Source organism: Leptosomus discolor, chromosome 1, assembly GCF_034619465.1.
Source record: "Leptosomus discolor isolate bLepDis1 chromosome 1, bLepDis1.hap2, whole genome shotgun sequence".
In the NCBI taxonomy this organism is placed as follows: domain Eukaryota; kingdom Metazoa; phylum Chordata; class Aves; order Leptosomiformes; family Leptosomidae; genus Leptosomus; species Leptosomus discolor.
The window spans coordinates 12,331,151-12,358,371 of NC_141391.1; the positions used below are offsets into that span (position 1 = coordinate 12,331,151).

General features: G+C 50.8%; 1 protein-coding gene across 1 annotated transcript; it reads left to right on the top strand.

The window, feature by feature from the left end:
* The first annotated feature begins 6,272 nt into the window (after nucleotides 1-6,272).
* ENDOD1 (endonuclease domain containing 1) lies at nucleotides 6,273-14,361 on the top strand. The gene is made up of 2 exons (XM_086481733.1): nucleotides 6,273-6,566; nucleotides 13,195-14,361. Exons 1-2 carry the CDS (start codon nucleotides 6,273-6,275, stop codon nucleotides 14,326-14,328), a joined length of 1,428 nt encoding a protein of 475 aa, XP_086337859.1. The 3' UTR covers nucleotides 14,329-14,361.
* Nucleotides 14,362-27,221: the final 12,860 nt, after the last annotated feature.

A 27,221-nucleotide genomic window follows, 5' to 3' on the forward strand; every position in this document is an offset into this window, starting at 1 on the left:
CCAGTAGAGACACTGCAAAGTCCAGCTCTTCTCTTCTTGTGAGCTGTTTTCAAAATCAGGAGGCTCCCAGGTCTGCTCTCCAGAGGCTTTGGGTTTGGCACTTGCAATTTAACCTGCAGTCCCAACCAGCCACCCGTTTATTTAAAGCACTAATTTAAGGCCAGTACTTCCTTCCACCCTGCTGTCAGTTAGTGTGACTAAAAGCATTGCTGCTTTTGTTTTTTTAGAGGAAATGCTTTGTCCTGGCTGTTGTACACCGATATTATTCTGTGCGCTCTAAGGGCAGCAGCCGTGCCCTGTACTCATGGCAGTTTTGGGATCCTGGAACTGGTGACTGTGTTTTTCACATCTGAATCTTTCCCCAGGCAATATTGGCCAAGAAGCAGCATATGTGGAAAATATGATATTACGTTTACACGTAGCAGCAGTTGCAGTATGCATTTCAGTAGCAAGGACCATGGAGAAGGACCTGCTCGCTCTTCCCTCACACAGCCAACACACTTGATTTTTCAGAGGCTAAATCCCTGCAGTGGCAGGAGTACGTTAGGTCCTGCCCAAGGTTTGTCTGACCAGCTGTGGACATCCTGAGCTCACTTTACAGCTGATGGAGAGACAGAGGCACATCTGGAGGATGCCACCTCATCCTCTCCTGGCCAGGTAGGATGATACAAGTCACCTCCTTGCAGTGTCTGCTTCTCTGCTTTGGCTGTTGGGATGACCTGACTCCATGTGAGCATCTCCAATGCCAACCCAAGTGGCATGGAGGGCACTGGAGCCAGGGAGCTGGAACCTCACCTCCATCTATTGGGTCTTATGCAGATACCCTTAACGCACAGCATCTCAATCCTCCTCCCACTCCTTGGTTCCAAAACACGGTGGTGTTACTGGAGACAGTCAGTCCTGGGTGCGGCCACTATCTTGCCTCTTGATTAAAGCTTCTGGATCCTGCCAGCAGGTTTAGCTTTCTCAAGGATTATGGCATTCTCATTCCTTCTTCTGAGATGATGCAAGCCTAACAAGTCTGTACCTCTAATTTTGTTCCCACTCATCAGTCTCCTGTCAATGCAGACTGGCAGGAGCTGTCTCACACCTTGTTTTCAGGCAGCACCTCGCACGGCGAGCTCTCAGCATTGACAGAATCACACTGCACTTTGGAAAAAATAAAATATAACAAATAATAAAAAGTCAGTAATAATACCTAGAAGAAAAGCACACAAATGGGTAACTTTCCTATCCAAAACAGATTTAAGGTGTGAAAGAACAGTTGTGGCTTTGACCAACTGACAGTGTGTCAGGCCATTACATTTGAAGCATCAGTTCCATTGTAGTTGTTCTTGTCTTAAAAAAATCTCTTGATTTAGTAAGTGTTGGAGCTTTCAGCTCATCTCTAGATAACTTGTTTCAATAGTTAATCTTTTGCACTATTAAAAACATTGCCTTGTACTGCTAATCTAAATCTATCCTACTTCTGCTGTCAAGCACGGGATCATCGTTGTGCTTGTTTCAAACAGCCTGACGATTAACAGAGATCTCTTGATTCTGAAGGCTGTGATAAAGTGCCAAAAGACGTAGCCTCTGGATTTTATTAATTTTATTCAGTATTTATGCAATGCATTTTTACTTCATGGTTTATAAGGTCCCTGTCAGACTCCAACTGTGCAAATTTTTGTACAAACCCAGAACCGGTCCCTGTCCTAATGATGTTATTGCCCAAAAAGCTGTATGTTTGGGTGCTTCACCGCTCTCAGTGCATCACAGACAATCTCCTCCGTAGTTTTATGTTTTAAACCTCTCCGTCTTCTCTTCTGATTTTAGCTGTGACACCACTTCAAGGCATCCCCTGGCTGCTGTGGTCGGAGACTGTGAGTGTGGCCGGGAGGAAAGGCGAGTGAGGAAGCAGAGGAGCCAGATCAGCATCCTTGGCAGTTTGAGGTTGTTAGTGGCCTCTTGCAGGCCCACCCTTGTTTGTGAGCATCACAGCAGAAGGTGAGCAACAAAGCGGCACTGGTGGGACATTCCTCACCAGCACAAGGGGCACTGTGGGGAAGGTGTGAAGGCGTCTATGTGAACACCTAACAAGTAGGCAGCAGAGATTGACCTTAAAATCTGGTTTAAGGTAGGAGTCAAAATCCCAACAGCATGTTGCTAAGCTCTTCCCTGAAGAGTTTATTGTCCTTCTGCTCCCCTGGCCCTTGAATCTCTTAGTATTAACAGGAAAATTGTTTCACTCCTGCTTTTCTCCCTAGCTCAGCACTGGGCTCCTTTCCCAGACCAAGTTTTTAAGCTAATTTTAAAAAGAAGCTGTTTCCCCATGAGACAGTGAGGAGGCAGTGCTCCCTGACATGCCATAGCATGTGTGCTGGCACTGCCATGCTCCAAGCCCAATCTTTGGTATCTCCACTTACTCAGATGGCATCTCTCCAGTGGGACTGCTTGCCCTTGGAGACACTTTTCCTTCTCAGAAGAATGGGACAGTCACATACAGCACTGGGGTCCCACACAGAGGTCATGGTAGGAGACAGGAGATCCGGCCTGGAAAAATATTTGGAGTCAAGAATGTTTTGAAAGACTGGACTAGAAAGGTCAGGCATGTGAGGAGAAAGATTTGCTATTTGTAGCAAATCCAGTGTCAGTCGTGTGAACAGAGAGAAGGGGCTGGAGGCACAGTGTGGGAAAGCAGGCAAACAAGCCTAGCAGCTTCTTTGTGGCTAAAGGGTTTGGATGATGACATGCTTTTCAGGTTTGTTTTACAGGGAGGTATTCTTTTCTTTGAGACATAGGTCTTAATGCTTGAGACCCTTGGGGAAGAGGAGGACTGGTCATCCATGTCAGGTCAATGAAGGTGGAAGAAAACCTCCTTTCATTTGCCTTTCCCCCTCTTCCTCCTAATGTTTTCTCCTCATTTTCTTACCACAGAAGGAGACAGCTTTCCTCAGCTTGCTGTCATCTCCTCACTTGACCCATCACAATCCACCTCCTGTGTTTCCTCACACTTATTTCCATTCTTTTTCGTTCTTAACCTTTCCTTAGTAGCCCAGTTTTTAAGGAATGCAGATCCCCCTCAACTCTAATTTTTGCCCAGTATCCTCCTTTTCCTCCTGCTCACCACTATTTTCTGGATCCTTACCTCTTTTCTTGCCCTTCCCTCTCTCTGATCTGTCTTGTCTTTAATTTCTTTTCCCCAACACACTTTATCTCTGGTATGCCTTGCAAACTCTGTGTCCATACAGTCTATTGCTTACAGCCTCTCCTGTCCTCCCGCACATCTCTGCTGCCACTGAGAGATCACTTTTCTCATGTGTCCCTTTGAGGACATCACCTGTCTCTCTGCATCTTCCCTGGGCTCCCTCTGCTGCACCATGTCAAACATCAGGTGCTTGCCTGCACTGCTGACACCGCTGGGCTTGTTGCACTGTCACCCCTTGGTGGGTTTGGAGGAGGCAGTCCCAGCTCCCGCGAGGCCATGCTGCCGCCACCAGCTCACGCTGCCCACTTCCAACCCAATGTGCATTTTGCCAGAGCCCTTCTGCTCAAATCAACAGCCTTAGGGCTGTTTTGGATCCAATCTTAATTTTCCCTTTGGCATCAGTCCCTATAGGCATCACTCCCTATCACTGCCTGTAGGCATCACTCCCCGTGATGCCTATAAAAGCGTGTGAGAGCAGATAAGCTACTGGAGCACTGAGTTGTCAAAACCTCTGACCAGCTCCATCTCTCTATGTTTGACTCCTCTGTCTGTCTGTGATCCCTTGGTTGAGAGTTTAATCTTCTGGGGGCAGGGCAGTCCTTTGGCTTTTATCTTCTCAGCACAGTGAGTGCCACACCATGATGATGGCACTAGTCTCTTTAGTAATGGTGATGTTAGCAAGCACAGAAAAAAATACACAGCTCCACATTCAAGGGTAGCAACAGCTATGTTAAATGAGATAGAAACTGGAGAGGGTCCTTGCTTGGAGAAAAAAATGGGATTGGGAGTAGAGGAGTGGAACTCCGTGCTAGCTTTCATACCGATGCTCTTCATGGGAGATGAGAGCCTGAGGCTCTTGCTCTTCAGACAGAGTCAAGGGTTATCCTTTTGCTGGTAAATAGAGAGCTAAATAGGCAGGCAGACCCCAGCCTTGCAGCCTGAAAGGAAAGAGCTATGCAGAGTTCCCAAAAAGCAGATAGGAAGTCCTTGAGGCTCAGAAGAGAGCTTGGGGCTGTGCATCTGATGAGACAGAGGAGCTGCTTTGAGGCAGAAGGTTGATGTGCAGGTCCAGGACAGAGGCAGGATGTTTCCTGGTGGAAGTCATTGATTTGCTCAGTGTGCTGGTCACTGTTAGGCCCATCTTGAGACACCTCATGCTGCTTTTTCATTGGATTGGGACTGTGCCTATCCTGCGGGAATGCATGTCAGTCCTGGAGAGGAGTGTTTAAAGGCATCGCCTGGACTAGGTTTGCCTGGGGACCAGGGCTTACCATGCTTATGAAAATATGTTCTTCTGCTGCCCCAGTAATTGCAAGCCTGGGATCAGAAAAACATCTAATAGCTAAGGTTTAGCTTCAGTTCTTGATTTCCCAGGAGCCCTTTTACATCCAGGAAAATTAAATTTTAAGCCTGTCTTTTGGAGCTGCTCTCTTCAGGTCAGACTGTGCCTGTGCTTTCTTTTCCATCATCTTTCCTGAACATGACTAACTCTTTCTGTCAGGGCTGGGAGACCAAGCATCTGCCTGGACTGAAACCAAGCCCACTTACTACATTTCCTGTCGTTCCCCAGCCTGTCCAGCCCGCCTTTGTCTCCCCCATCTGATAACACCACACCAAGAGATGCTTAAGTATTTCCTTGCCTTGATACATCTAGAAGTCATCCCTGAGTAGAGGAATGATAGTCTTAGAGTCCAGCCTATTTCTGGCATTTTTACAAGCTCCTCCTCTGACTTTGGGCAGGCGCTTAAACCACCCTTTGTCCCATTTCATGATTTACAATATAGACTACTCCTACCTTGCCCACAAAGCACTTGTAGGTTGGTAGTACTTGGAGTTTTTTGTTTGGAAATCACATTATAAAAGGGACCTGTGCCTTATTGGCACTGTGATAAATAATTTTGTCCCAAACCATGTTTTTAAACAAAAAGTTTCCAATTTGTTAAGTGAATAGAGATAAGCAGGCACCCAGGATTTTTTAAGTTGTTGTCAGTACAGCTGATCATATCTAACTCCCTGGGTAGGAAAATGCATTTTCTTGACTCCGAGGAACTGCTCTGTAGTCTCCTTTCCATCCCCCCTGTTCTGAAAGCACTAATTTTCCCAGTCACTGAAGGAACACAGCCTTTTACCCAGCAGTAGCCAACGTTTCATAGGCAGCTGTTCACTGGGCAGATGGTCACTCTGCTGATCATAAACTCAGAGGAGCAGTTTCATTCCCTTTAGGTAGATTTTTTTTTTTTTTCTTCATTTCTACAGATTTGGACAAAATATTCAGAGGTGGATGTTGATTAGGAGTTTGTGATCCGAGGGTCTTCATCCTTCTGCTTCTTGTAAATCTCTTCTGAGGGGTGGTCTGCCAAGGTGAGGTGATACTGGAGGGTTTTGGATGCCCCATACAGCTCCAGGAGAGATGTGAGGAGAATGCCTTTCCCAGGCACCTTAGCAGAATGTGGTAGGCAGCAATAGTGATGACAGACAGGGGCAAAGTGGGTTCCCAGCAGTTCCAATACCTTGTCACCCCTCTTCCTCTCCCTCTCCCTTCCTCTCTCTCTCCTTTGGCCAGGCTTGCAGCTGGAGAGGGCAGTTAATACCTTCTTCAGGATGGTGCAGCTGACTTTGCAGCATCCCCCCTGGCAGCCCCAGGAAGATTTCTGGCTGCGTCAGCCAAAATTCCTGCCAGGCACTCTGCTGCAATGCAGCACACCACACCCCCGCCGGCGCTGAGCCCCAGCCTGGACGGCCGATGCTACTCAGCTCTAGCCCCACGCTGCCGTAGGCTTCCCTCCTCCTCTTCCCAGCGAGCCCGGATGATTTCAGGTTGCTTGGCATCATCTCCTGCGGGCAGTTGGCGTCTGCAGCGTGTGTCAGCGCAGCCTGGCGCACGGTCGGTTTCACAACGCGCTGCCTGCAGAAAGCACTGGCTCCCCGAAGGGATCGGCTGTGGTTTCGTGTTTCATTTCCCTCGCTTGCTACACCCAAATTCCAGACGCTTTCTGGCTTCCCTGCTGCATGGACTCAGAGGACAGGTCCTTTGCCGTACCCAGCGGAGGCAGACGGGGCTTCCCTCAGCTCCAGGGAGTGGACCATGAAGATGTCAATTGTGTTTTTGCTTTGCGTCTCGGTTTTCCCAGGCTTTTCCCAGGGCAGAGTTGTTGGAAAAGATGAAACTGGTTTTGCCGAGTGTAACATGTTCTTCCCTGGACAAGTCCCACCCGAAGGATTTACGGAGCCGTTCCATGTGAAAATCTGTCAGAAGTACAACAAAGAGCCACGCTTTGCAACTCTCTACAGCACTAAGGACAAAATCCCTCTTTATTCAGCTTTTAAGTATACAAAGCCAGCCCAAAACAAGGAGGAGAACTGGCTGGTGGAACCGCAGGTAAGTCAGCGTTTCCTTCACTGTAAAGCAAATATTCCTAGAGAATATTTCCTCTGGGGTGAAGCTGGGGATCGGATTTTGCAAAGCAGGCAGGAGCTCTGCTTGTTGAACTTCTTTCGATATTAAAGACAAGCAGAATTTATTTTTGTGCTTGGAACTGAGCCAGCAAATAGTTCCTTGTCCGACGGGGCTTTTAATGAAAGCTGAGAGGGGAGAGGAAATCTTTGACACCAGCTGATGCGTCTGTCCCACCTGGCCAGCTATCACGGGCAGGGAGCGCTGCTGGTGGGCAGCAGGGTTAAACATCACAATGTCAAGTTGAAGTTTGTTCTGTTGCCAGTGTGATCACAGTGTTGATAAGAGCTCTTTAGCTTCGCTGCCCAGGAATAAAACATCCATTTGCGGTTCACCAGATTGATGCTGCAGCTTTTTGTTAAGTCCCTGTGTTGCAGACTCCGGTAGGGAAATGAGTTGCTGTGTCCTGGAGCATGCAGGCTTCAGCTGGATCAGAAGTGTGCAGGATAAAATTAATTTCCCCAGCCTCAGTGGTTTTTGTTTCCCCTGACGTTTGGCATGTTTAAGCAAATCCTTCAGGCTGTTAAATTTAAAGGAAATCCTTAAAATTTTCTGGTGCCCTAAGAGAACACATACACTTTACCTCCTCTTTTTTTTGTTTTTTTTTTTTTTGCCATGTCTCAGGTTTTTCAGCAGTGATCATGGGGAATTTTGTAGGAAACATCAAGCTACCCCCATCCACTGAGCTCAGGAAAGATTGGCAGCATGCAAGCGTGCTTTGTCAGGGCAAGAGTGGCTGCAGTATCAGAGCAGCGTGTTGGGAGCAGGGCCCCCAGGTGCTGGACGTAGCCAGAGTCAAAGCTCACCCCTCTCCTAAGGGAGTGTCAGCCATGCTCGTGTTCCTTGTGTGGGGTAATGCAAGACTAAGGCCACGAGGTCACAGGCAGTGAAGCCAGGAGATCCTAAGTCCCTGTCTTCACCTTGGACTGTCTCCCTGCTCTCTGGGCTGGGTTTTGAGTTGCAGGAGTTCCCAAGGGCCTTTTGATCTGCTCTCCTTCCACTTCACAGGTAGCTGTGGGAGGTGCCTACTTGCCCTTTTAAAACTGAGGGAAGCTTTTTGCAGACTGCCGTTGTGGAGTGGAGGAAGGGTGATGAGTTGTTAAAGCACAGAGAGGACTTAGGCGAGTGAACATCTGCTGTCAGTGCCATGGAGGCAGCGAGGCAAAGTGGCAGAGATGAGATTCTTTTCCATTTGCCTCAGCCGCTGATGCCCTTCATCACCTCTAACCACCATATCTCCTCCTGCTCCTCATGGTCTGACTCATCAGACCTGCCCAGGCAGGCTTGAAAGCTGTTCCTGCCATGGAGCAGCAGGCAGACCCTCCAGAGCAGCTTCTGTTCTCCAGCACCTCCCTCCAGCTGGCTCTCCTGCCCTCTGTGCTCCATCCCTCTTCACCCCTCACCTTATCATCATCCCTGCCAGCACTCCAGAACCCAAGACCATTTTGTGTGTTCCTATCAAGGCTAGGTCAGATGGTTAGGAAAGGTCAGATGGCTGCTGAAGGGAACCCTTACCAACACCTGCTCTGCAGCATAGCCCCATGAGGTTATATTGCCTATTTTTTGGGTAATATCTTGCCAGGACTGGGATGGCCGGGTATAAGCCGGCTCAGCTGCACAGTGGCATGTGCTTACACCTGTGTGCATGCACATGGAGATGCAGAGACACAACAAGCAGAAAGAAATCACTTTGAAAATGCTCTCTGCACTCTGGTGAGGGCCTCAGGGTTGTCACATTCTTTTTTTTGGGTAATGATGTAAGTGGTGAGGGCATTGTCTCACTCCTTGCATGCCAACCTCCTCAGGAATGTCTGCCTGAGAAACAAATGCCAAATGCAGCACAGAGGCAGTAATTGGGTGAGAAGTGTGAGGAATGTCAGGGCCACCCACTGCTGATTGGCAGCTGGAAACAGTGAGTTAATTCAGCAATTAGTGAAAAATTAGAGAGCAGGAAGGGTAGGCTGATGAGCAGGGTACTGGTGGGACTCCCCCAGGCTCAGGTCTGAAAACCTGCTCTGCCACAGATTTCCTAGGGGTTGAGAGCAAGTCACTTAGGTGGCTTTCACCTCATCTCATTTTGATTGTCTGAAGATCTATGGATTTGACTCCTTCCATATCTTAGAGAGAGATGGAAAACTCTGGAGTCGCTTTTTCTGTCCTAACGTATGAGGCGCTGGATGAATCACCTTGTATTTTCATTTGGTTGATGACTACCACCAGCCTGATGAACGAGGTGGGATTTGGATTGCCTAGCTATAGCTACCTCTGAGCTGTTCTTGCCATCTATCTTGATGGACAGTCAAGAGAAACAGGTACTTCTAGAGCCACACATGGGAACATCCTACAACAGAAACTTTGGCATAAGAAGCACTGTGCCTCCTCCCTGGGACCTGTAACTAAAGGTGGATGAAGTATCTCCACTGCAATCAAAGGCATAAGCATGCCTGAGGAAAGAGTGAGGGGAGTGGGATGTTGAAGTTTGCCTGGAATGGTATTAGGGTGGGGAAGAGTGGGAGCTAATAGTGTCCTACCCTGTTAAATGACCAAACTGATGGAAGCTGCCTGCTCTAATAGCTGTGTGTTGCCATAATTTTAATCCCCCTCTGCCCCTTCTGTGAAACTGCAGCCCCCACTTTGTGAAACACGTCAATATTGTTAGGTGCTCACATCCATACAGGTGTTCAGATGCTTAATTTATTTTTAAATCCCCATCCCATGAATGAGGTGTTTACCTGTCTGCTTTCATCTTGCCCTTAGTTATTCCAGGTTATTTGAACAGGTGGCTTCATGGTTGACTCCGTGAATGCAGATACGCTTTGGCAGTGACACAAAACAAAAGCTTTTTGAAGCAGTGAGGAAAGGTAGCTTGCAATGCAGATTAGATGCAGTGCTGGAGACAGCTTGCCTTTGGGGCTGAGCTGGAGGAGGCATGAAAACCTCAGTTATGCATGAGTTATTACAAACCATAATATGAGTTATTATAAGCACAACTCGGTGATGTCAGAGCCTTACGCATGAACAGCACATGGCCACATTTTTATCGTGTCCTTTTTTAATTGCACCCAAACAATCCCAATGGTATGTGCAAAAGCCTGTAGCTGAACAGGTAACTGGAGACATATTTTCCTGATAGGCACCTCAGGGTTTGCAGGCATCAGCTTATAAGGAGAGAAAATTAAGTTTATACCGTCTGCTTCACGTACGCTGAGAATCTCTGCCAGGAGGCAGAGCTGACCTGTCTTGGGTCTATGTGTCTTTCTGGTAGAGAAGCACTGCCATGGGAGCAAGAGGGGATGAGTGTCTCTGCGAGGGTGCCAGGCTCAAAAGGGCCACAGCATGGAGGGCAGCTCCGAGGCACAGCCTCGCACCTGTACCTGCTCCCCCCTCGCCTGTACTGCGGGGTTAAACACACCGGGTGCATCCCTTGGCCCATGGCACGACACTGTCATCTCATCAGAACAGGGAGAATGAGTTGTGGGGGCAGGAAAGGACAGTGATGTTGTGGAATGCGAAGTGTCTGGCCTCATCAGCCAACTGCAGCCTGTGAGTTTGGGATGTCTGAGCAAGAGGAGCAGAATAAGGCAGCAGCAGCACACGGTAAGTCTTTTTTAAGTGGTATATTTAGGAAAAGCTACAACTTGTGCATCAGCTTATAGGACTCACTGTAGTGACAGGACGAGGGGTAATGGTTTCAAACTGAAAGATGGTAGACTTAGATTAGACATTAGGAAGTTCTTCACTGTGAGGGTGGTGAGACACTGGCACAGGTTGCCCAGAGAAGCTGTGGCTGCCCCCTCCCTGGCAGTGTTCAAGGCCAGGCTGGATGGGGCTTTGAGCAACTGGGTCTGGTGGAAGGTGTCCCTCCCCTTGGCAAGGGGGTTGGAACTAGGTGATCTGTAAGCTCCCTCCCAACCCAAACCATTCCATGATTTTATGGTTCTATGATCCTTCCAGTCCTGAAGCAATAAGCATCAGATGCTTCAAAATGAAGTTCAAGAAACTTCCTTAGCAGGAGATGGGGTTAATGCAGCCCTTTGCAATGGCCAGCATTGTCACTGTGACCAGCCTTGGTGCAGAGGGAGCCCTGAGCTCCCTCAGGGGCTTGGCTGATGCAGGAAGCCAGCCAGAGCTCAGTTCCTATGGCAAGGGTGATGGATAGCTGCTGACACTCGCTGGTGCTGGCCCTCTCACCCTGGCTCTCAGCAAAAGGTGTTGCAGAGCTGCGAGGAGGTGACACGGCCCTAAGAGGATGCAAACTCTGGGTGAGGTTGCAAGGACCTAAGTGGACATCTGTCCAAGTGCATTGCAGGATGGCCAGGGGATGGGGAAGGATGACTCGGAGGTGATTCAAGGTATAAAACTACATAATTATATGGTGCAGTAAACAGTCTATAGGCCAGGAGCAAAGACAGAAGGTTTAATTGGGCCAGCTGAGGGCCACAGCCTCTGAAACAGAGACTACAGGAGGCAGCGACTGCCAGAGACGGTCTGCCGCCCCCAAGCTTCTACCAACACTCTCACCCTCTAATTTGGGGAATAGAATGACAATCTGGCACACAGCCCCCGGAGCCGCTGCAGGCAATGTCAGTAGGAGTGACTAAGGAGCAGACAGAGCTGCGACCACCCAAGAAAGACCTGAGCACACCCTGACATTTAGTGCTGCTGCTCCCACTGCTTGTCACCTCCCTGTGCATGGCTCTGTGCATGACTCCAGGACGAATTCCTGCTGCAGCAATTGCTGCCTCTGACTCTGCAGCACAGGGAATGGCAGATGTGGGCAGGTAGCACCTGGGCTTGTGCAAAGCATTCAACGCTGTCCTGCATGATATCCTAGGCTCTAAATCTCTAAATTGGAGAGACATGGATTTGATGGATGGACCACTCAGTGGATCAGGAATTGGCTGGATGGTCACACTCAAAGAGTGGCGGTCAACAGCTTGATGTCTGAGTGGAGACGGGTGGCAAGTGGTGTTCCTCAGGGGTCAGTATTGGGACTGGTGCTGTTTAACACCTTTGTTGGTGACATGGACAGTGGGACTGAGTGTACCCTCAGCAAGTTTGCCGACGACACCAAGCTGTATGGTGCAGTCGACACACTGGAGTGAAGGGATGCCATCCAGAGGGACCTTGGCAGGCTAGAGAGGTGGACCCGTGCAAACCCCATGAAGTTCACCAAGGCCAAGTACAAGGTCCTGCACCTGGGTTGAGGCAATCTTGGGGGTGCTGGTGGATGAAAAACTGAATATGAGCCGGCAATGTGCACTCACAGCCCAGAAAGCCAATCACATCCTGGGCTGCATCAACAGAAGTGTGGCCAGCAGGTCAAGAGAGGTGATTCTGCCCCTCTGCTCTGCCCTGGTGAGACCCCACCTGCAGTGCTGTGTCCAGCTCTGGAGCCCCCAGCATAAGAAAGACATGGACCTGCTCAAGTGGGTCCAGAGGAGGGCCATGAAGATGCTCAGGGGGCTGGAGCACCTCCCCTACGAGCATATGCTGAGAGAGTTGGGGTTGTTCAGCCTGGAGAAGAGAAGGATCCGGGGAGACCTCATAGTGGCCTTCCAGTACTTAAAGGGGGCCTGCAGGAAAGGTGGGGACTCTTTATCAGGGAGGGTAGTGATAGGGCGAGGGGGAACGGTTTCAAACTGAAAGAGGGGAGATTTAGATTAGAGATTAGGAAGAAATTCTTTCCTGTGATGGTGGTGAGACACTGGCACAGGTTTCCCAAAGAAGCTGTGGCTGCCCCCTCCCTGGCAGTGCTCAAGGCCAGGCTGGATGGGGCTTGGAGCAACCTGGTCTGGTGGAAGGTGTCCCTGCCTGTGGCAGGGGGGTTGGACCTATATGATCTTTAAGGTCCCTTCCACCCCAAACCATTCCATGATTCTGTCATTTCCTGGAGGATCTGCGGTGATGGCATCCTCACCCATGTTATGCCAGGAGCTCTGTGGTTGTTAAGGATGAGGTTCAGATCATTAATGACATGAGGTTCCAACTACTGATGACAAGCCCTGAAAGAGCCCTAGGAGCTCACTCCCATGCCCGTGTTCAAGGCAGGGAAGTTCATTCTTGGCTTCTTACCTAATCAGTGGTGAAAGGTAAATGCCTTCTTTAGGCATCTTATATACCATAGGGTTTTTTTCTTCGTGGCTTAGTTTTGATGGTTCAGAGGGACTGAATTAAGGCCTGTGGTGGGTGCTTAAATGAACTGGAGGTACCATGCCCATAGGAGGTGAGAACATGGGCCTAAATGTAGTCATCTATTGGTCTTAAAAAATCTCTTCTAGAAAAAAAAGCACAAGGTAGAGGCTTGGTGCAGGGTGGCTGGTGAGATTCTGGAGGCTGTGTTGTGCTGCAGACCAGACTGGAGAGCTGCAAGCATCCCTTGCAGCCTAAACCGATGTGCTTGGCAGGGCAGCTAAGCAGAGCATACACTCATCTGAAGCGCTGCAAGAAAAATAAGGAGGGAGCGCAGGATGTGGTCTGAGGCACAGCGGGTGGTTGCAGTCATAATAGAAAGGCAATTTGCATCCAGTAACTCTTCTCTTTACTATTTCAGATAGATGATCCAGAAAATGACCTGCACGAGATGGTGCATGAAGCTGATATCGTCGGCACTGTGGCCAACCTTGGTGCAAATCAAGCCCTGACCTCAGACTACGTGGGCTCCGGTTACGAGAGAGGGCTACTCAATCCCAGCTTGCTTAATGAGGCAGATTTCCAGGTGGCCACGTACACGCTTACGAATGCTGTCCCTCTGAGCCCATCTCTGAGCCAAAGCTGGCACAGGGACATTGGGAAGGTAGTGGAGCAAGCTCTGGTCCCTCACTGCCCCACGAAGGATCATCTGTATCTCCTTGCAGGCGCGATTCCTTCCAGTGTCCGAGTTAAAGGCAAGTTGTCAGTGCCAGAGACCCTCTGGCTGGCAGCCTGCTGTGATGCTCCGGAGGGATGGTCCCTGGGACTAGTGAAACAGATGAATGATGAAAACAGCTTGGCAGACCTCACGGTGGGAGAGCTGGAGAAGCAGCTTTTAGCAGGAGTTAACTTGTTCGAGGGCAACTGTGGAGGAGACAACCAAAGGCAGGAGAAAACAGAAGCAATACTGCAAGCTGTCAGTCAGATTCGCTCTGGAGAGCAAGTGGGAACAAGTGACAACCAGGAGGCCAAAGACAGCGGCTTAGTGAGAAAAGTGGCTGGCATCATTGCTACCCCTTTCATCAAACTTCTGGAACTCCTCATCTATGTGTTTGTGGAGCTGGTGAAATTCGTGTTTTATTTTCTGTGGCTTGTTATCAAGTGGGTTGGTGGTACAGTTCTGAACAGAGTCTACAGCCTGTGGAACGGGGTGGTGTCCTACCTTAAAGCCATCAGCATGGTGCTCATCAGCATCCCTTATGATGTGGGGAGGGTCGTTGTCAACATCTTGCTGGGCTTCCTGCAAATTGTTCAAGACGTGCTGTCCATCACCTGCATGATCCTGCGCATCCCCGTGACGTTTGTCCTTTACCTCGCTGCTTTCCCTTACCACACCGTCTGTGCCATTCCTGCCATCCTCAAAGACATGACCACTGGGATCAGGGGAGTCTTCTCGCTGGTCATCGATGCCACAGCTGCACTTCTGCATGGCTTTTATTACCTGGCTTGTCACATGGTCAAACGGTTTGTCCCTAAAGGCTCCTCTGATGACTGATAGGGGTGGAAACCAAGGCTGCAAAGACATGGAGTGAAGGAGGAGTGGGGCAATGCTTTAAGATACGTGGCCAAATGCTGTCAGTTTTGTTCTGGTATTTATTATGGTGACATTAATAATCATGAACCAACTGGGGAGTAGCAGGGAGGGCTGAGGTAACGTCGCTGGGGGCCAGCATCATTGTAACTCAAGTTCTGTCTGTTGTAAAGTGTTCGGGTTTTATCGGTGCAGGCCACAAAGTTTCTGTGATTTCCAGATGTCAAGATGCTTCCTCTGGGAGATGCACGCTAAATGTGGTATGAGGTTATTTCTTTCTGGTGTGATAACACTGAGACCTGCGCACTGACAGTGAGCTCTGCAGAAACCCATCCCTGCCAGGGAGGAGGTGGTGATCAGGGAAAGATTTTAGTTAAGGAGGGTTTTCTGGGGCCTGGAGAAAGGAGAAGGAAGTGAGGGTGCAAGGATTTGGGGCTGGGAAACAGCAGGGAGCAGGGCAGGATGAGGGCAAGGCTGTGCTGTTGGTTGCACTTCTTGTTGCACCAGGGTCTTGCTGGTGGAGGGGATGTGACCAGGTGTATCTTGTAGTCCTCAGGCCTTTCCAGGCTGCTGAAGTCACATGCGTTTTGCTATGAAGAAAGACCCACTGCCCCTTCTTTTGCATGGTGGGAAATCATTTTCCCTTAGCCATACCAAGGTCATCTTCCCCCATCCCTTCCTTGCTGTTTGGTGACCACTGAAGATCTAAGCCCTGAAGCTTCAAGGTGTGGCATTCCCTGAAGGTCTGATCCCCTGAATGTCGCAGTCCTGCAGCCCTCGTGCCTGCTCCAAAGCCCAGCAGCACCTGGGAGTCACGCTTTTGGCTTTGAATCAGCTGCCAGCCTGCTCTGCCCCCCTTGAGAGCTGACATCTCCCCAATCACACAGCAGTAGTTGCGTGACCAAGGTCTCTGTGAGATGATGCCTGGGCTGGCGATGGGTAACACTAACCACAGCCATCCTTTTGAGCTTGTTTTGAAAGCACACCTCACTGGGGAGAAATGATCTTCCTCGGTTTCCCTCCTGGGCAAAAGAAGAGCAGCTCTGCCCTTCCTGCTGGTCTGGGTTGGTGACAGGGACATCATTATAGAAACAGGCCACGCGAGAGGAGCTGCATGGGGAACATGGAGGGGATTTTGCTGCTTTCACACGGGATGATTTGGTGTTTTCATAGCCCCCGCCTGGAGGTAGAGTCAGAGCAAGGCAGGAGCCAGCCCCAGGCAGGGCAGGTGGGTCCCTCGGTGACCAGCTTCACTCCCTCAGTCCCACTGTGCTGGGAGTGAAGCTGGCCTGAGGGACATCAAGGAAGGTAGCCCTGCAATTGCTGAGAAAAAGCAGAGGGAGTAGGATACTCGTGGTGAGTTACTTGCACTGGGAGGTCCTGGCAGCACTCATGGAAGAGGTCTCTGCCGCGCGCAACAGGAAGAGACATCCATGTGGCTGTCGCAGCTACAGGAACCAGCATGGCCCAGCTCAACCTGAACCCTAACAGCAAAGACTTTTGCTGGGTGTTTCCCCTCTTTAGTCAATTTTGGAAACCTGGGGGAGGGAAAAACCAGTTGTGTTGCCTCTGTCTCCCGTGGAGACGGTGGACTGGGAAGTGGGAGGAGAGGCAGGAGGGAGATCTGGGGTGCAGCACTTGTTTTGCTGTGTAAATACCCACCTCGTGAGCCCATGCACAAGTAGACACGTTTATGTCAGAGGGGGGCCCAGCCCCTCTTCTGCACCACTCGTCCTCTCTGTTCGCTCTTCACCTCTTCTCCCTGCTGGTGTGAGCCAGGACCACTCACATCTGGGACGCCAGAGCTGGGGTGTGTGTGGGGGCTTTGCTGGGGACCGTCAGGGGTTTGCAGCCAGACGAGGGGGACAGGGACACCCGCTGCTGCTGAGGAGGGCACAGGGGTGCTGCCCTTCCCCAGGGGCTTGGCTCAGCAAGGGGCTTTGGATCTCTTGGTGCAGCTGCCTGCAGGGGGGATGCTCTCGGTCTCAGCAGTGTTTGCTCTGGCTGTCCTCCAGTAGGTCTTTGGGGGTCCTATATACATGGGTACTTCTCTTCACCCCCACCTCTGTCCCTCCCTCCAGCGCCAGGTTGGTTGTGGACCCCTGATCTGCCATAGCATCCCATAAGGAGTCCCAGGGCTGTGCAAGCCAGTGCTGCCGTCCCCACGGGGCACCCAGCGGCGCTGCGTTGGTGGTGGCCAGTCCTGAGTTGAAGACAGCCTGATTACTCAACATGGCAGCTTTGCCTCTCTGCCTCACGCTGCCTGCAGCAAAGCTGGACTGGGGGTCCACGGATTCAGAAGGTAAAGGAGATTGGGCTGGTTCATGGCACTGACAGAGGGTTGTTTCCTTAGCTCGGGGGCTGTGTTCAACGCAACCGGCTGTGTGTGCACACCCCAGACCAGCACACCCTGACCAGGTGGCACCCCGTTCAGCAGTGGTGCTAATGGCATCGTTGAGGATGCCAACGATGGGGATGAAGCGGGGAGGCGGTGGGATGGGTGGGGAAGAGAGGATGACTCCTTGTCTCGCCCTTCACGGGCCATGGCTGGTTTGTGGAGAAAGAGAGGCCACCCGCAAGGAATGCTGGCTTTGTCCGAAAGGAAAGGCAGCTTTTGTGTGCCGATATGGGTATTGCTGGATGAAGTCAGCGGTGTTTTACAAGTCCCTCCTTCACCTTGGAGCTGTGGGTTAGGGGATTTTGGGTGCAAGGGTCAAGGTCCAGGATGCTGCTTCCAGCAGGCAGACAGCAGCCTGTGGATGATCTCCAAGCCAAACTTTACATCTCTGCCTACTCAAATGTGCCTTCCCTGCTGCAGGGCCAGATGTGGAGCTGGTTTCCCACTCCTTCACGAGACCCTGTCCCACCCCTAGCACTCCTCTCGGGCTACATGGCAGCCGTCGAGGCAGGAAAGCAGCCAGCTGAGGTCCCAGGAGATGCTGGGGTAGGGTGACCCAGGGTCCCCAACAGCCTCTGAAGGCACGTGTGGTAGCAGCAGCTCTCAAGTGCAGCCCAAGCACTGGGGACAAGGTAGCTGCCCCCCACAGCTGCCTGTCTGGTGCCTTCTGCGTGGCCTTGTCTCTGACCCACCTTGGCTGTACAACAGCCAGCGATGCACTTCTCAGGGGTGCTGCACGCGGAGCAGCTTCCCCACACCTTAACCCAGCAGTCCCCGCATCCCAGCTCCAGCGGCATCTCCAGTGCACCCGCCGGTCGCAGTGACGTGGGAGCTCGTGTGCTGACAGGCAGCAAAGCTGGGGCACCTAGGGAGGTCTGCATCGCCACGTCTCCTTCGCCACCGCTACCCAGCCCAGCTCGGGTCAGGCCAGCAGGTCTCCATGCTGCAACCGTGTCTTCTGACCGCAAGTGGACGGTCCTTGAAATCTAACGGGCTGCAGCACTGCAGGATTTGGGCGGATGTGGAGCAGTATTTTTAAAATTGTCTTAACATGCTCGAATTTCAAATGCTAAGAACCGCAACCAGCCCAGGGAATTTTTGTTCTGCGCTGGGTGTCTGAGCAGGCGGTGGGAAGTCTGCCTCAAACGCTGAGCAATTATCACAGAACAAGCAACATCCTGCTACAAACTAACTATTGTTTGAGATAATTCTTATCTGGGCATGATTTATGGCTTCTGAGCTTTACTCCATCCTTGAAAATATACGGCTTCAACAAAATAAAAGTTACTTTTCCAAAGAAGGGCTGGTATCACGTTTCTGTCACAGTTGCAAACAAGATAATGTAACCTGGGGTACCCTGACTAATCAAGAAAGCACCAGCAGCACAGTTATTCTTTGTTTTGTCTTGGCATCTGATATTAATGTCCCTTTTGTGCTTTTAAAACACCTTTTCTCTCTCAAAGCACTTTAAAAGAGTCAATTCATTAAGCTGCAGAGTAGGCAGATAAAAGCTGAGGGGTTGCAGGCAGAGTGTGTGGCAGAAGACGGAGGGAGAGAGGTTGTTTTATTCTTGTGAGTTGCAGTGAGATGCACCTGGGGTGCAGCACGACGGCCAGTTTTGGTACAGAAAAATCACATCACATCATCAAGACGATTCTTCGCAGATGACGGGGAGAAACTTCCTCTTGTGCGATGCCGTTCCCTTGACTGGTTTTATCACAACTTCATTAAAAGGAGAACAAGCACTCCCTAAAAGTGGCAGTTTTCCTCCGCTGACAGTATAGAGATCCTGGGATGAGTAAACCAGATGTTGGCACCTACATATTGGAGGTGCCTCTCTTTGGGCAGATGAACCCCCTCTGACGGAGTCTGTGTTCCTCTCAGGTCTGCAGGAACTGGTGAGACAGTGGAACAGGTTGCCCAGAGAAGTTGTGGGTGCTCCATCATGGGAAGTGGTCGGGGTTGGATGGTGGTTTGAGCAACCTGGTCTAGTGAAATGTGTCCCTGCCTCAACCAGACCACCCAGTCCTTTGACACAGGGGTCTCTGCACCTCGAGGTGACCCTTGTCTCTGCTGCATTCACCCTGGGGCTGGGCACCCATAACGGGAGAGGGACTCAGCAACCCTGGCAGCATGGCCCGTCCGTCACAGCCTGGGGCTCAGGTCCTGTGGGTCACATCTCTGCTGCCATTGCACATTTCGGAGCTGCTCAGCTCTGCATGGAGCTCCATCACCGGCTCTGTACCTCCTTCTGGCTGGGGAGCTACTCCAGTTCGGCAGGGAACTGAGCCATGCTTGTTCACTGGTTATCTCCCCAGTGTACTCAGTGCCAGAAAATGGAAAAGGTGTTGAAAATAAATACCAGCGTAACTGGTTTGGCCAGGAAGGCTGGCCTGGGAGCAAGGAGCGTGAGGTGTGTCCAGGGTGTGCGTGTTAGCAAGGTTGCCATCCTACGGGTTTGGCATGGGACAATTTCTTTTCGCTGCATGGTGTCCCAGGCTGTTGGACTTATGTTGGTTTGGGAGTGGATCTCACACTGGGTAACATCTGCCATTGATTTCCACAGAACTGGTGTTTCCAGCCAAGCAGAAAGGCCCACAGACTTTCCAGCGGTGTTAGTGTTACAGCTGGTTGGAAAATCTCCAAGGAAATGTATCCTGTCAGAATTGGGTGATTTATCAAACAGGGTTCTTTTCATGGCAGTTTGCCATTTTTAGTGGAAAAGATTTTTCAGGTCCAGGCTGGAACAAGGACTAGAATCACCCAAGAGCAGCCCACAGTCTGGATTAGAGGTTTGGACATGGACGTTTGGTACCCGCTCCTGCCTAAAGCCAGGCCTGCCATGTGAACATGGCTGTCTCCATCTCAGAGGAGTGCCCTTACAGCTGTGGCCCATCTTAGCTTATGTCTCATTTTTTCCTATTTGTAAGGGTGAAAAAAAAACCTGTTTCTTTTCCAAAAAATACTGAAACTGTGACCATTTTCCTGGGAGGTGGAAGCCATTTTCCACTGAGCCAGCAGGAAAGTTGCCTGCAAAGCTGAAGCAGTGGCTTCATATTCCTCTGCAGTATCATCTTTATTAATAACTTGATGTTTTCAATGAATTTAACATGGTGGAGAATGGACATTTGGAGCAGATGTCACTGCGTGTTTACTGCTGTGGTATTGCGGATTTTGCCAAACCTCTTGGTGTCTGCTGATAGAAGATGGCTCCAAAGCCAGGATCTGCAGCAGGCAGGCATGACAGTGCTAGTGGGCAGGGGAGGAACCATGGGAGCTCCTCACTGGTGGGAGAAGAGCAGCAGGTGGATGGAACGTTTCAGACTAGATTTAAAGATGAAATTTTTTACGATGAGGGTGATGAAACACTGGCACAGGCTGCCCAGAGAAGTGGTAGAAGCCCCATCCCTGGAAACATTCAAGCTCATTTTGGATGGGGCTCTGAGCAACCTGATATAGCTAAAGATGTCCCTGCTGACTGCAGGGGGGTTGGACTAGATGGCTTTTAAAGATCCCTTCCAACCCGAACTGTTCTATGGAAGTGGCCAAGTAGCTAAATAGTGAACAGTAATGGCTGAAAAGTGGTCTCTTCTTGGTCCTGACACCAACAAGCTGCTGAGATGAGTGGGGCAGCTCCAGAAGGATGATATGATGACTCAGGGAAACATTGCCATATGGATTTATTCCACTCAAGTATGGGCATTTAAAATCTCTTCTCTGCAGGCACTGGACTCCCTCCGTTCAGTATAAATATCTCACTAGGCTTTCACCTGGGCACCTCAGCTGGATGCCTAAAGCTGGGGACGATAAGCCATTGGACTGGTGGCTGGTGGGGCTTGTCCCACCCATGGAGACTTTTGAGGTGCCCGTTGACATGAGTCACCCAGATGATTGCACATGTGGGATGGTCTTTCCCACAGCGCCTTGAAAGGCTCTTGGGTCACTAAGTCCTTCCATGTGGGTAGGAATGGTACCAGGGGCTGATGCCTCCTCCTCAGTGCTGCTGGAAATGACCCTCAGCGCTTGCAGCCACCTTTGAGCGGTGATAGGGATTTGTGTGTGGTCCCACTGCAACAAACAGGAATAACCGCCGTGTGCGCCTTAAACCTCACGAGTTGGCCTGATCTGTGTGGGGTCATCTCATCCCCCAAAGAAATTGGCCCACAATTTTTTGAGTTCATGGAAAACATGCGTATCTGTGGGGTGGCTGAGTGCACCCTTCCCTCTCAGGCATCTGTGGGATGTAACTGTCCACCTTTGCACCACAGGTGACAGCCTGCACTTGGAAAAAGCACTCCAAAACTGAGATGGGTTATTTGATGTGGAGCAAGGGGGCTGCCCTTCTGAAGGATCTGTGAGACCATGGAGCCCATTGGCTGCAGAAGAGGTTTGAACCATAACGATTATTGCCCTGGGTTCAGAGAGGTGCAAATGATCTCTGAGGCTCATCATGCCACCAGCAGACAGTTAAGGAGGAAGGGTGACCACTCAGATGGTGGGTGTCATCAAGGACTAGGGAACGGATGCTCGCGCTCCAGCGATGGAGGATAGTTTTGTCCCTCCCCCAAACCTGTAATGCTATGGATCACATCCCCAAGCCCAATCAGAAGGAGGTTTAGTGGAGGGGGATGCATCTGGGAACCCGGCACGTGTCCTTTGTTTCTCTCAGGAGTGCATTTGAAGTGTCACTCTTTCTCCACCACCCGTTCCCAGCAGTAAGCACATGCAGGTGCTCAGCACCGGGTGCCTTCCTGCAATGTGCCCTGTCAGCACTGCTGGGACTCCTGGGGACACAGCACTGAGGCTCTGGATCTCTGAGGCAGTGGGGATTTGCACTCAGGTCTACTAATTAGAGCTGGTAAGGATGCCTCCAGCTGAGCTGCTTCTGTTCCTCTTTTTTGCAAAAAAATTGCATTTTTCTTGTTTTGTTTTTCTCTTTCAGCAGGAAAAAACCAAAGAAAAAACCCAAGAGTTTAGCTTAAGTCTGATAAAAAAATATTTTCAGCTGATCTTTTCAGTATCACTGTGCTGTATCGTAGATGTGAGCTGGAGTTTAATCTCCTGCGAGCCAAACGCTGCAGCCCAGCCGTGTTTCCCCTGAGGTGGAGGGCGGAGGCGGATCAGACTCCCCCAGGAGATGACTCAGGGCAGATGTCACCCTCTGGTGGACTCTCTCCATCCCTACGCCGGTTGCAGAGGAAGCCAAGAGAGATTAGCTAGGTAAGTTAGCAAGACAAATTAAAAGGCTGTATTCAGGCAGCACTATCTCCCCCGCCCAGCTCTTCTCCTCCTGGTGCTTTCAGTGCATCACGAGAGACACCGGGCCAGGAGGACAGCATGGGAGAGGTGCTCTGGGCTCAAGCTAAACCCTCTTCTGTGGGGTCACAGGCTGCAGCAGCAAGCTGCTGGGCAACTCGTTCCTGGGCAAGTCAACAGGTCCTGATTGCTAAACCACATCGGTTTGGGCTGAAATCACACAGTTTTTGTATTTTCTGTATCCAGCTTTTGGCAACATGTTATTCCCTGGACCTGTTGATACTTTAAACACCTGCCCCAGACAGGAGGAGAAGGAGGGTTTCCTTTCTGCAAACGCACTTTCCTGCAGGTTGCAAATGTTGAAGTTTTGCTCCAGGGACCTGAAGAAACCCTGAGGACAAAAAGCATATGCGGAGGGTGCAGAGGGTAGGTTTTAATTTAGCAGGAAATACAAATCCAGTGATTATCTTCTTTTGTACACTGAAAAGCTTACCAAAAAATCAATGATATTTACATGAGTTCATTAGTGTAATGAGTGATGTTATTTATAACATTATAATTCTAGCTTGGATTTGCAGAGCCTCTGCTCTGCTGTCCAGGTGCCTCACCAGGCTGCTTCATCATGCTCAAATTAAAAGTTATTGGGGGGAGTTCACATGCTCCCACACGGCCTATAACGTGGGCTAGTTTAGCATGCAGTGTTGAAATCAAGGGATGAGCTGGTGGGTGCACTTCAGCAGCAATTGATGCAAACGCTTGGTAGAGAGGATCCACTAGTTGCCCTATACACGGGTCCAGGGCTGGTCACCATTTCTTCCCAGTGCCATGGCATGAGGAGCCTGAGGCGATGCTGGGAAGAGGCCAAGGAGACCCCAGTACAAGCTGAAATCCAACCCTATGATGTGCGTTGTTTGAGCCATGAGTGGGCACCTGGGCTCCACTTGCGGTGGCACACCGCTGCTGCCGGCCGCCCTGCTGCTGCTGCTGCTGCTGCTCCTGGCTTTTCGGCTCCGTCCAGGTGGCTGGGGGTGGCCATGCTCCCAGCTGATGCCGGTCATGGGGCACACCAGGGTGTCTCCCCGTGCTCTGTGTGTCTGGGGAGGGACCTGGGGGAGGGGCTCAGGGTCAGCCAGGGCTCCCCAAGGACATGCCCCCCGTGTGGGGCTACCCACCCTTAGCCCAGGCATGGCCCTTTCCCAGATCCCGGGGCGCATCCCATGGGGGTCACCTATGGGGGGCACCTGTGGGGTGCAGGGAGACTGCCCCGCAGCCACTCGGGGTGACACGGGCCCTGGTCTGCCACCCTCCTGGGTTTCTGTCTCCGCGTTTCTCCAGCCACGGGCTGGGTTTCAGGGCGAGCCGGTGCGGGAGCAGGAGGCAGCGGGCGTGCGGCTGGATGGCAGCAGAGCTGTAGCGGCCTGGGCAGGGAGGTCAAGGCGAAGGTCTGGGGAATCACCAACACACACAAATGGTTTTGGCTTTGGCTTTCCTGGGGGGGGAGCCAGCCAGAGCAGTGTGGATGGGGTGCAGGGCAAGCTCGGGGTCCCCAGGGAGCGGGGCTGTCCTCTGCCCATGCTGGGGCCACCCATCTGAGCATTCATACCGTGTGCTGGGTGAAGGTGCAGGGACCAAAATCAGGGCTGGGCTTGCTTGAGGAGGGCAGCGTCCTGCCCTGCTGCTCGCCTGTTCTGGGGGACCTTTAGGAAGTAAAGCAGGAACTCCACAGCAGCCCTTGGCTTTGAGGAATATTGCAAGGTTTTTTATCTTTTTGACGATGGTGCTGGTGACACAGTTGCCCTCCCTCCAGTCCAGAGGTGCACCAGCACCCAGAGCAACAGCCACAGGGGGCTGTAAGTGGACAGGAACCTCTGCCTGGCCCCAAGATCACAGATATTTTCAGTATTTTGAAACTCCCACTGAAAGCAAATTAATAAACACTTTACATTTTACAGATTGACTTTTTTTTTATTGTGATAAGCATGTCTTTCAGGGCAGGATGAAGCTGAACCAGCTGAAGACACCAGTAGGTAATGGCTATACTGTGACAGCCCTCGGTCACAGCCCTTCTCAGGGCACATGCTATCTCTAACAGAACTGGAAATGGGATTTTAGGGTTTTTTTGGGGGGTGATTTGCATTGCAGGGCAGGGCAAGGACAGGGTGGTTGAGCATCCAGCAGCTGGAGGGTAAGCTACACCAGAAACATCCCAGGTCCACAGCTTGTGTTAACCATTTTTGTCTCTTTGGAGGGGAGATGAGCACCTCTCCCAGGACAAACTCCCTTGGTGATCCCTCAGCACTATGCCACCCTTCCCCAGGGGCTGGATGGGGCAGACGGCAGGACCGTGGGGACCTTCAGGGCCGTTTGGCGGCTAGATACGCTTGGCACTGCCCCGAGCCAGCACCCCCGGCACACATTACCTCTCTCCTTCACCTTTCCTTCACGGAAGAGAGACCAGCTCCTGGTTCATCCCACTGCCTGTGGCTTTCACAAAACAAATTTCTAAGGGGAAGGTGACTGGCCCCGTTTCAAGAGTGAACATCACGATGCCCATCACCCCACCCCTCATCGCTGACAACTGCCTGTTTAAAAGACATCCCCTTCGGCAACCGCTATACATTTTCGGGACCTATGTTCACATAGATTAAATAGAATTATTATCTATATCTATCTATGTGTACATTAAATAATCTAGATATTAAATAATACATAGATTAAAAACCAGGACAAGGGCATGGAGGGGAGGGACACTTCCAGGACTGGATCTCGTCCCAAAACACAGGATGCTCTGCTCCAGAGACGTGTTCCCTAGCACGTGGCAAATGATGACTTGAACAGAAGACAGGTTTTATCCATTTTATTTAACCAATGAAATTCCTACTGATAACAATGAAAGTAATTTCAGCAAGTATAAATGCGATACAGTTTTAAACAAACCCCATTGTTCCGTACCTATAAATAGATTTTTCAAAACCTCATAAAAAGTGCAGATTTATGAATTGCTGTTAAAATGTTAATACATGATTCCTTTGTTTAAAAATGCATTTTTGTCTCTTAACTCACAAAAAAAAAAAAAGTTCCTTCTGCGTCTGTTCAGATAAATTCAAGTCGGGTAACTTAAAAACTAACAAGTCACACACACAAAAAAAAGAATCCATCCCACTAGGTCAGTCTGTCCTCTGCAAAAAAAAAAAAAAACAAACAAAAAAAACCCAACAAAAAGCCCCCCAACCAGCAACAACAGAAAAAAAAAAATGATAAAAGCTGCTGTGGAAACCCACAGTGAGCTCCTAGCAGCTGCCTCACCTTGCAGGCAAACCTCCTGCGAAAGCACGGAGCCCCCGGCACATCTCCGGCGCTCGGGGCAGGTGGTGGCCCGGGAAGCAGGACAGGTGATGTGCAGGATGCTGTGGGGACTGCGGGACCCACAGAGCTACCACGCTTCCCTACTTCGCGGCGGTGGGAGGGAGCAGCAGGACCAGAGCTTTGTCCTTCATCCCCCATCCCGAAACACCTGCGTGGCTGTGGAAGGAGGAGGCGAGAAGCTGACCGCTGCCGGGCTGGGGCCGGGTACAATCTACCCCTGTCCGGAGGGTGAGAGGCGGGAGATGCCACACGCCGCCACCCCCCCGGGCACAGCACTGCCCTGCCTGCCTGCCCCCCAGCCTGCGGGCAAGGGGGCACAGACCCACCGCCGCCCACGGGGAGCCCACGCCGCTTCCCACCCCCGACTCGGCGGGCTCTGCAGACAGCAAATCAAGGGCTAAGCTTTGCCCTCCAGGGAGGCTGGGAAGCCTTTCGGCTGCAGAAACACCGTGCCCGTGTTTTCGGTCCAGCGGCTGCTCCGTCCATCCCTCCCACACTCACGCTTCCCCCCGTGCACCGGCGAGCGGATCGCGGGTGCAGCCAGCGGCAGGCGTGTGGGCACGGGGGGCTGAAGCACACGCCAGACCCCGTCCTGCCTGGCATTTGGGTCCGAATGCGGCCGAGCGCAGGGCGGCCGTGCAGCTTGGACCGAGCCTTTCGGGGCACAGCTCACCCACGGTCGAGAGAGGTCTGCCGGCGTGCCTCCCTGGATCTACAGTGGTATTTTATCTACAGCAGGGTCTGTTTAGCAAGAGCAGTTTAAAGTGGCTATGTTTATCAAGTCTGCTACTTTATGAATTTAAAAAAAAAAACAAAACAAAACAATAACAAAACAAAAAACCAAACCCCAACAACTATAAATACAAAGACTCTCACACACCAGACACTGGCAGCCTGCGTGACTCATAAACCGCATCAATATTCTGTTAAAAAGCTTATTCTACTCAAAACTATACATAGTACAAGAGACTGAAAAGTGGCAGTCGTGTATGGGCACGCTGCCTGCCCCAGGGTGGCCCACAGTCAGGTGCTTCCTAAAAAATCAAGGAGTTACAGTAACACGGCACAGGACTGCAAAGCCGATCACAGCTTCTGCTTACACTGCATACGAAGTACCAAGGGGAACACAAAAAAGAACTGGTGTTAATACTGATGGATTAAAGAGTAACTATAAAGATCAAAACAGACGTTCACAGCATGCTACATATATTGCTCACAAACTTTTCTTTTTTTTAAAAAAAACGGCTAATACAAAACAAGGAGTTGGCAGTCTTGATTTTCAGTTATGTTGGAGAGAAAGATAAAGCATATACATTCATCGTGTGGCTTTCCAGCAAAAGGAGAAAAGGGTAAAACCAAGAGATTTCAAGTTTACAAAATTCCTGTTTTTTTAAGCTACAGTTTATATCCAGTTCCAGTCACAGTCATGAAAAGATTTCTGACTGCATCACCTTGCAGAGTCCAAGGGCTGTAGCCTAATTATTATTATTTTTCCCCTAAAAGCGGCTGTATCTCCCACCACCCTGAGCGGGCTGCTTCTGCAGCCACCCAGGCATGTGGCAGCCGGGCTGGAGGGCAGAGGCGTGGGTCTGGTGGCACAACATGAGCATGATGTGGGGAATGAGAAACAGTTTTGGACCGTGCGTGTTTGGACCTGCTGCTGTCACTGCCCCCTAGACCCCTCCGCTGGAGACACAATGCTTGGCGACTCATGCGTTTTGTCTGAACACTCCCTTCAAAGGGCTGATGGGGGCAAGAAAATACGATTCCTCAGTGGCACATTTTTCTCAGGCAGAAGTGAACGGTTCCCTTTACCTGCTCCATCCGTGGAGTAAGG

What these genes read in the sequence shown, in the direction of transcription:
- ENDOD1 (XM_086481733.1), top strand. Translation starts at nt 6,273, where the DNA reads ATGAAGATGTCAATTGTGTTTTTGCTTTGCGTCTCGGTTTTCCCAGGC. An exon ending in ACTGGCTGGTGGAACCGCAG is followed by an intron (nt 6,567 to 13,194) that starts GTAAGTCAGCGT and finishes TTACTATTTCAG; the next exon opens with ATAGATGATCCAGAAAATGA.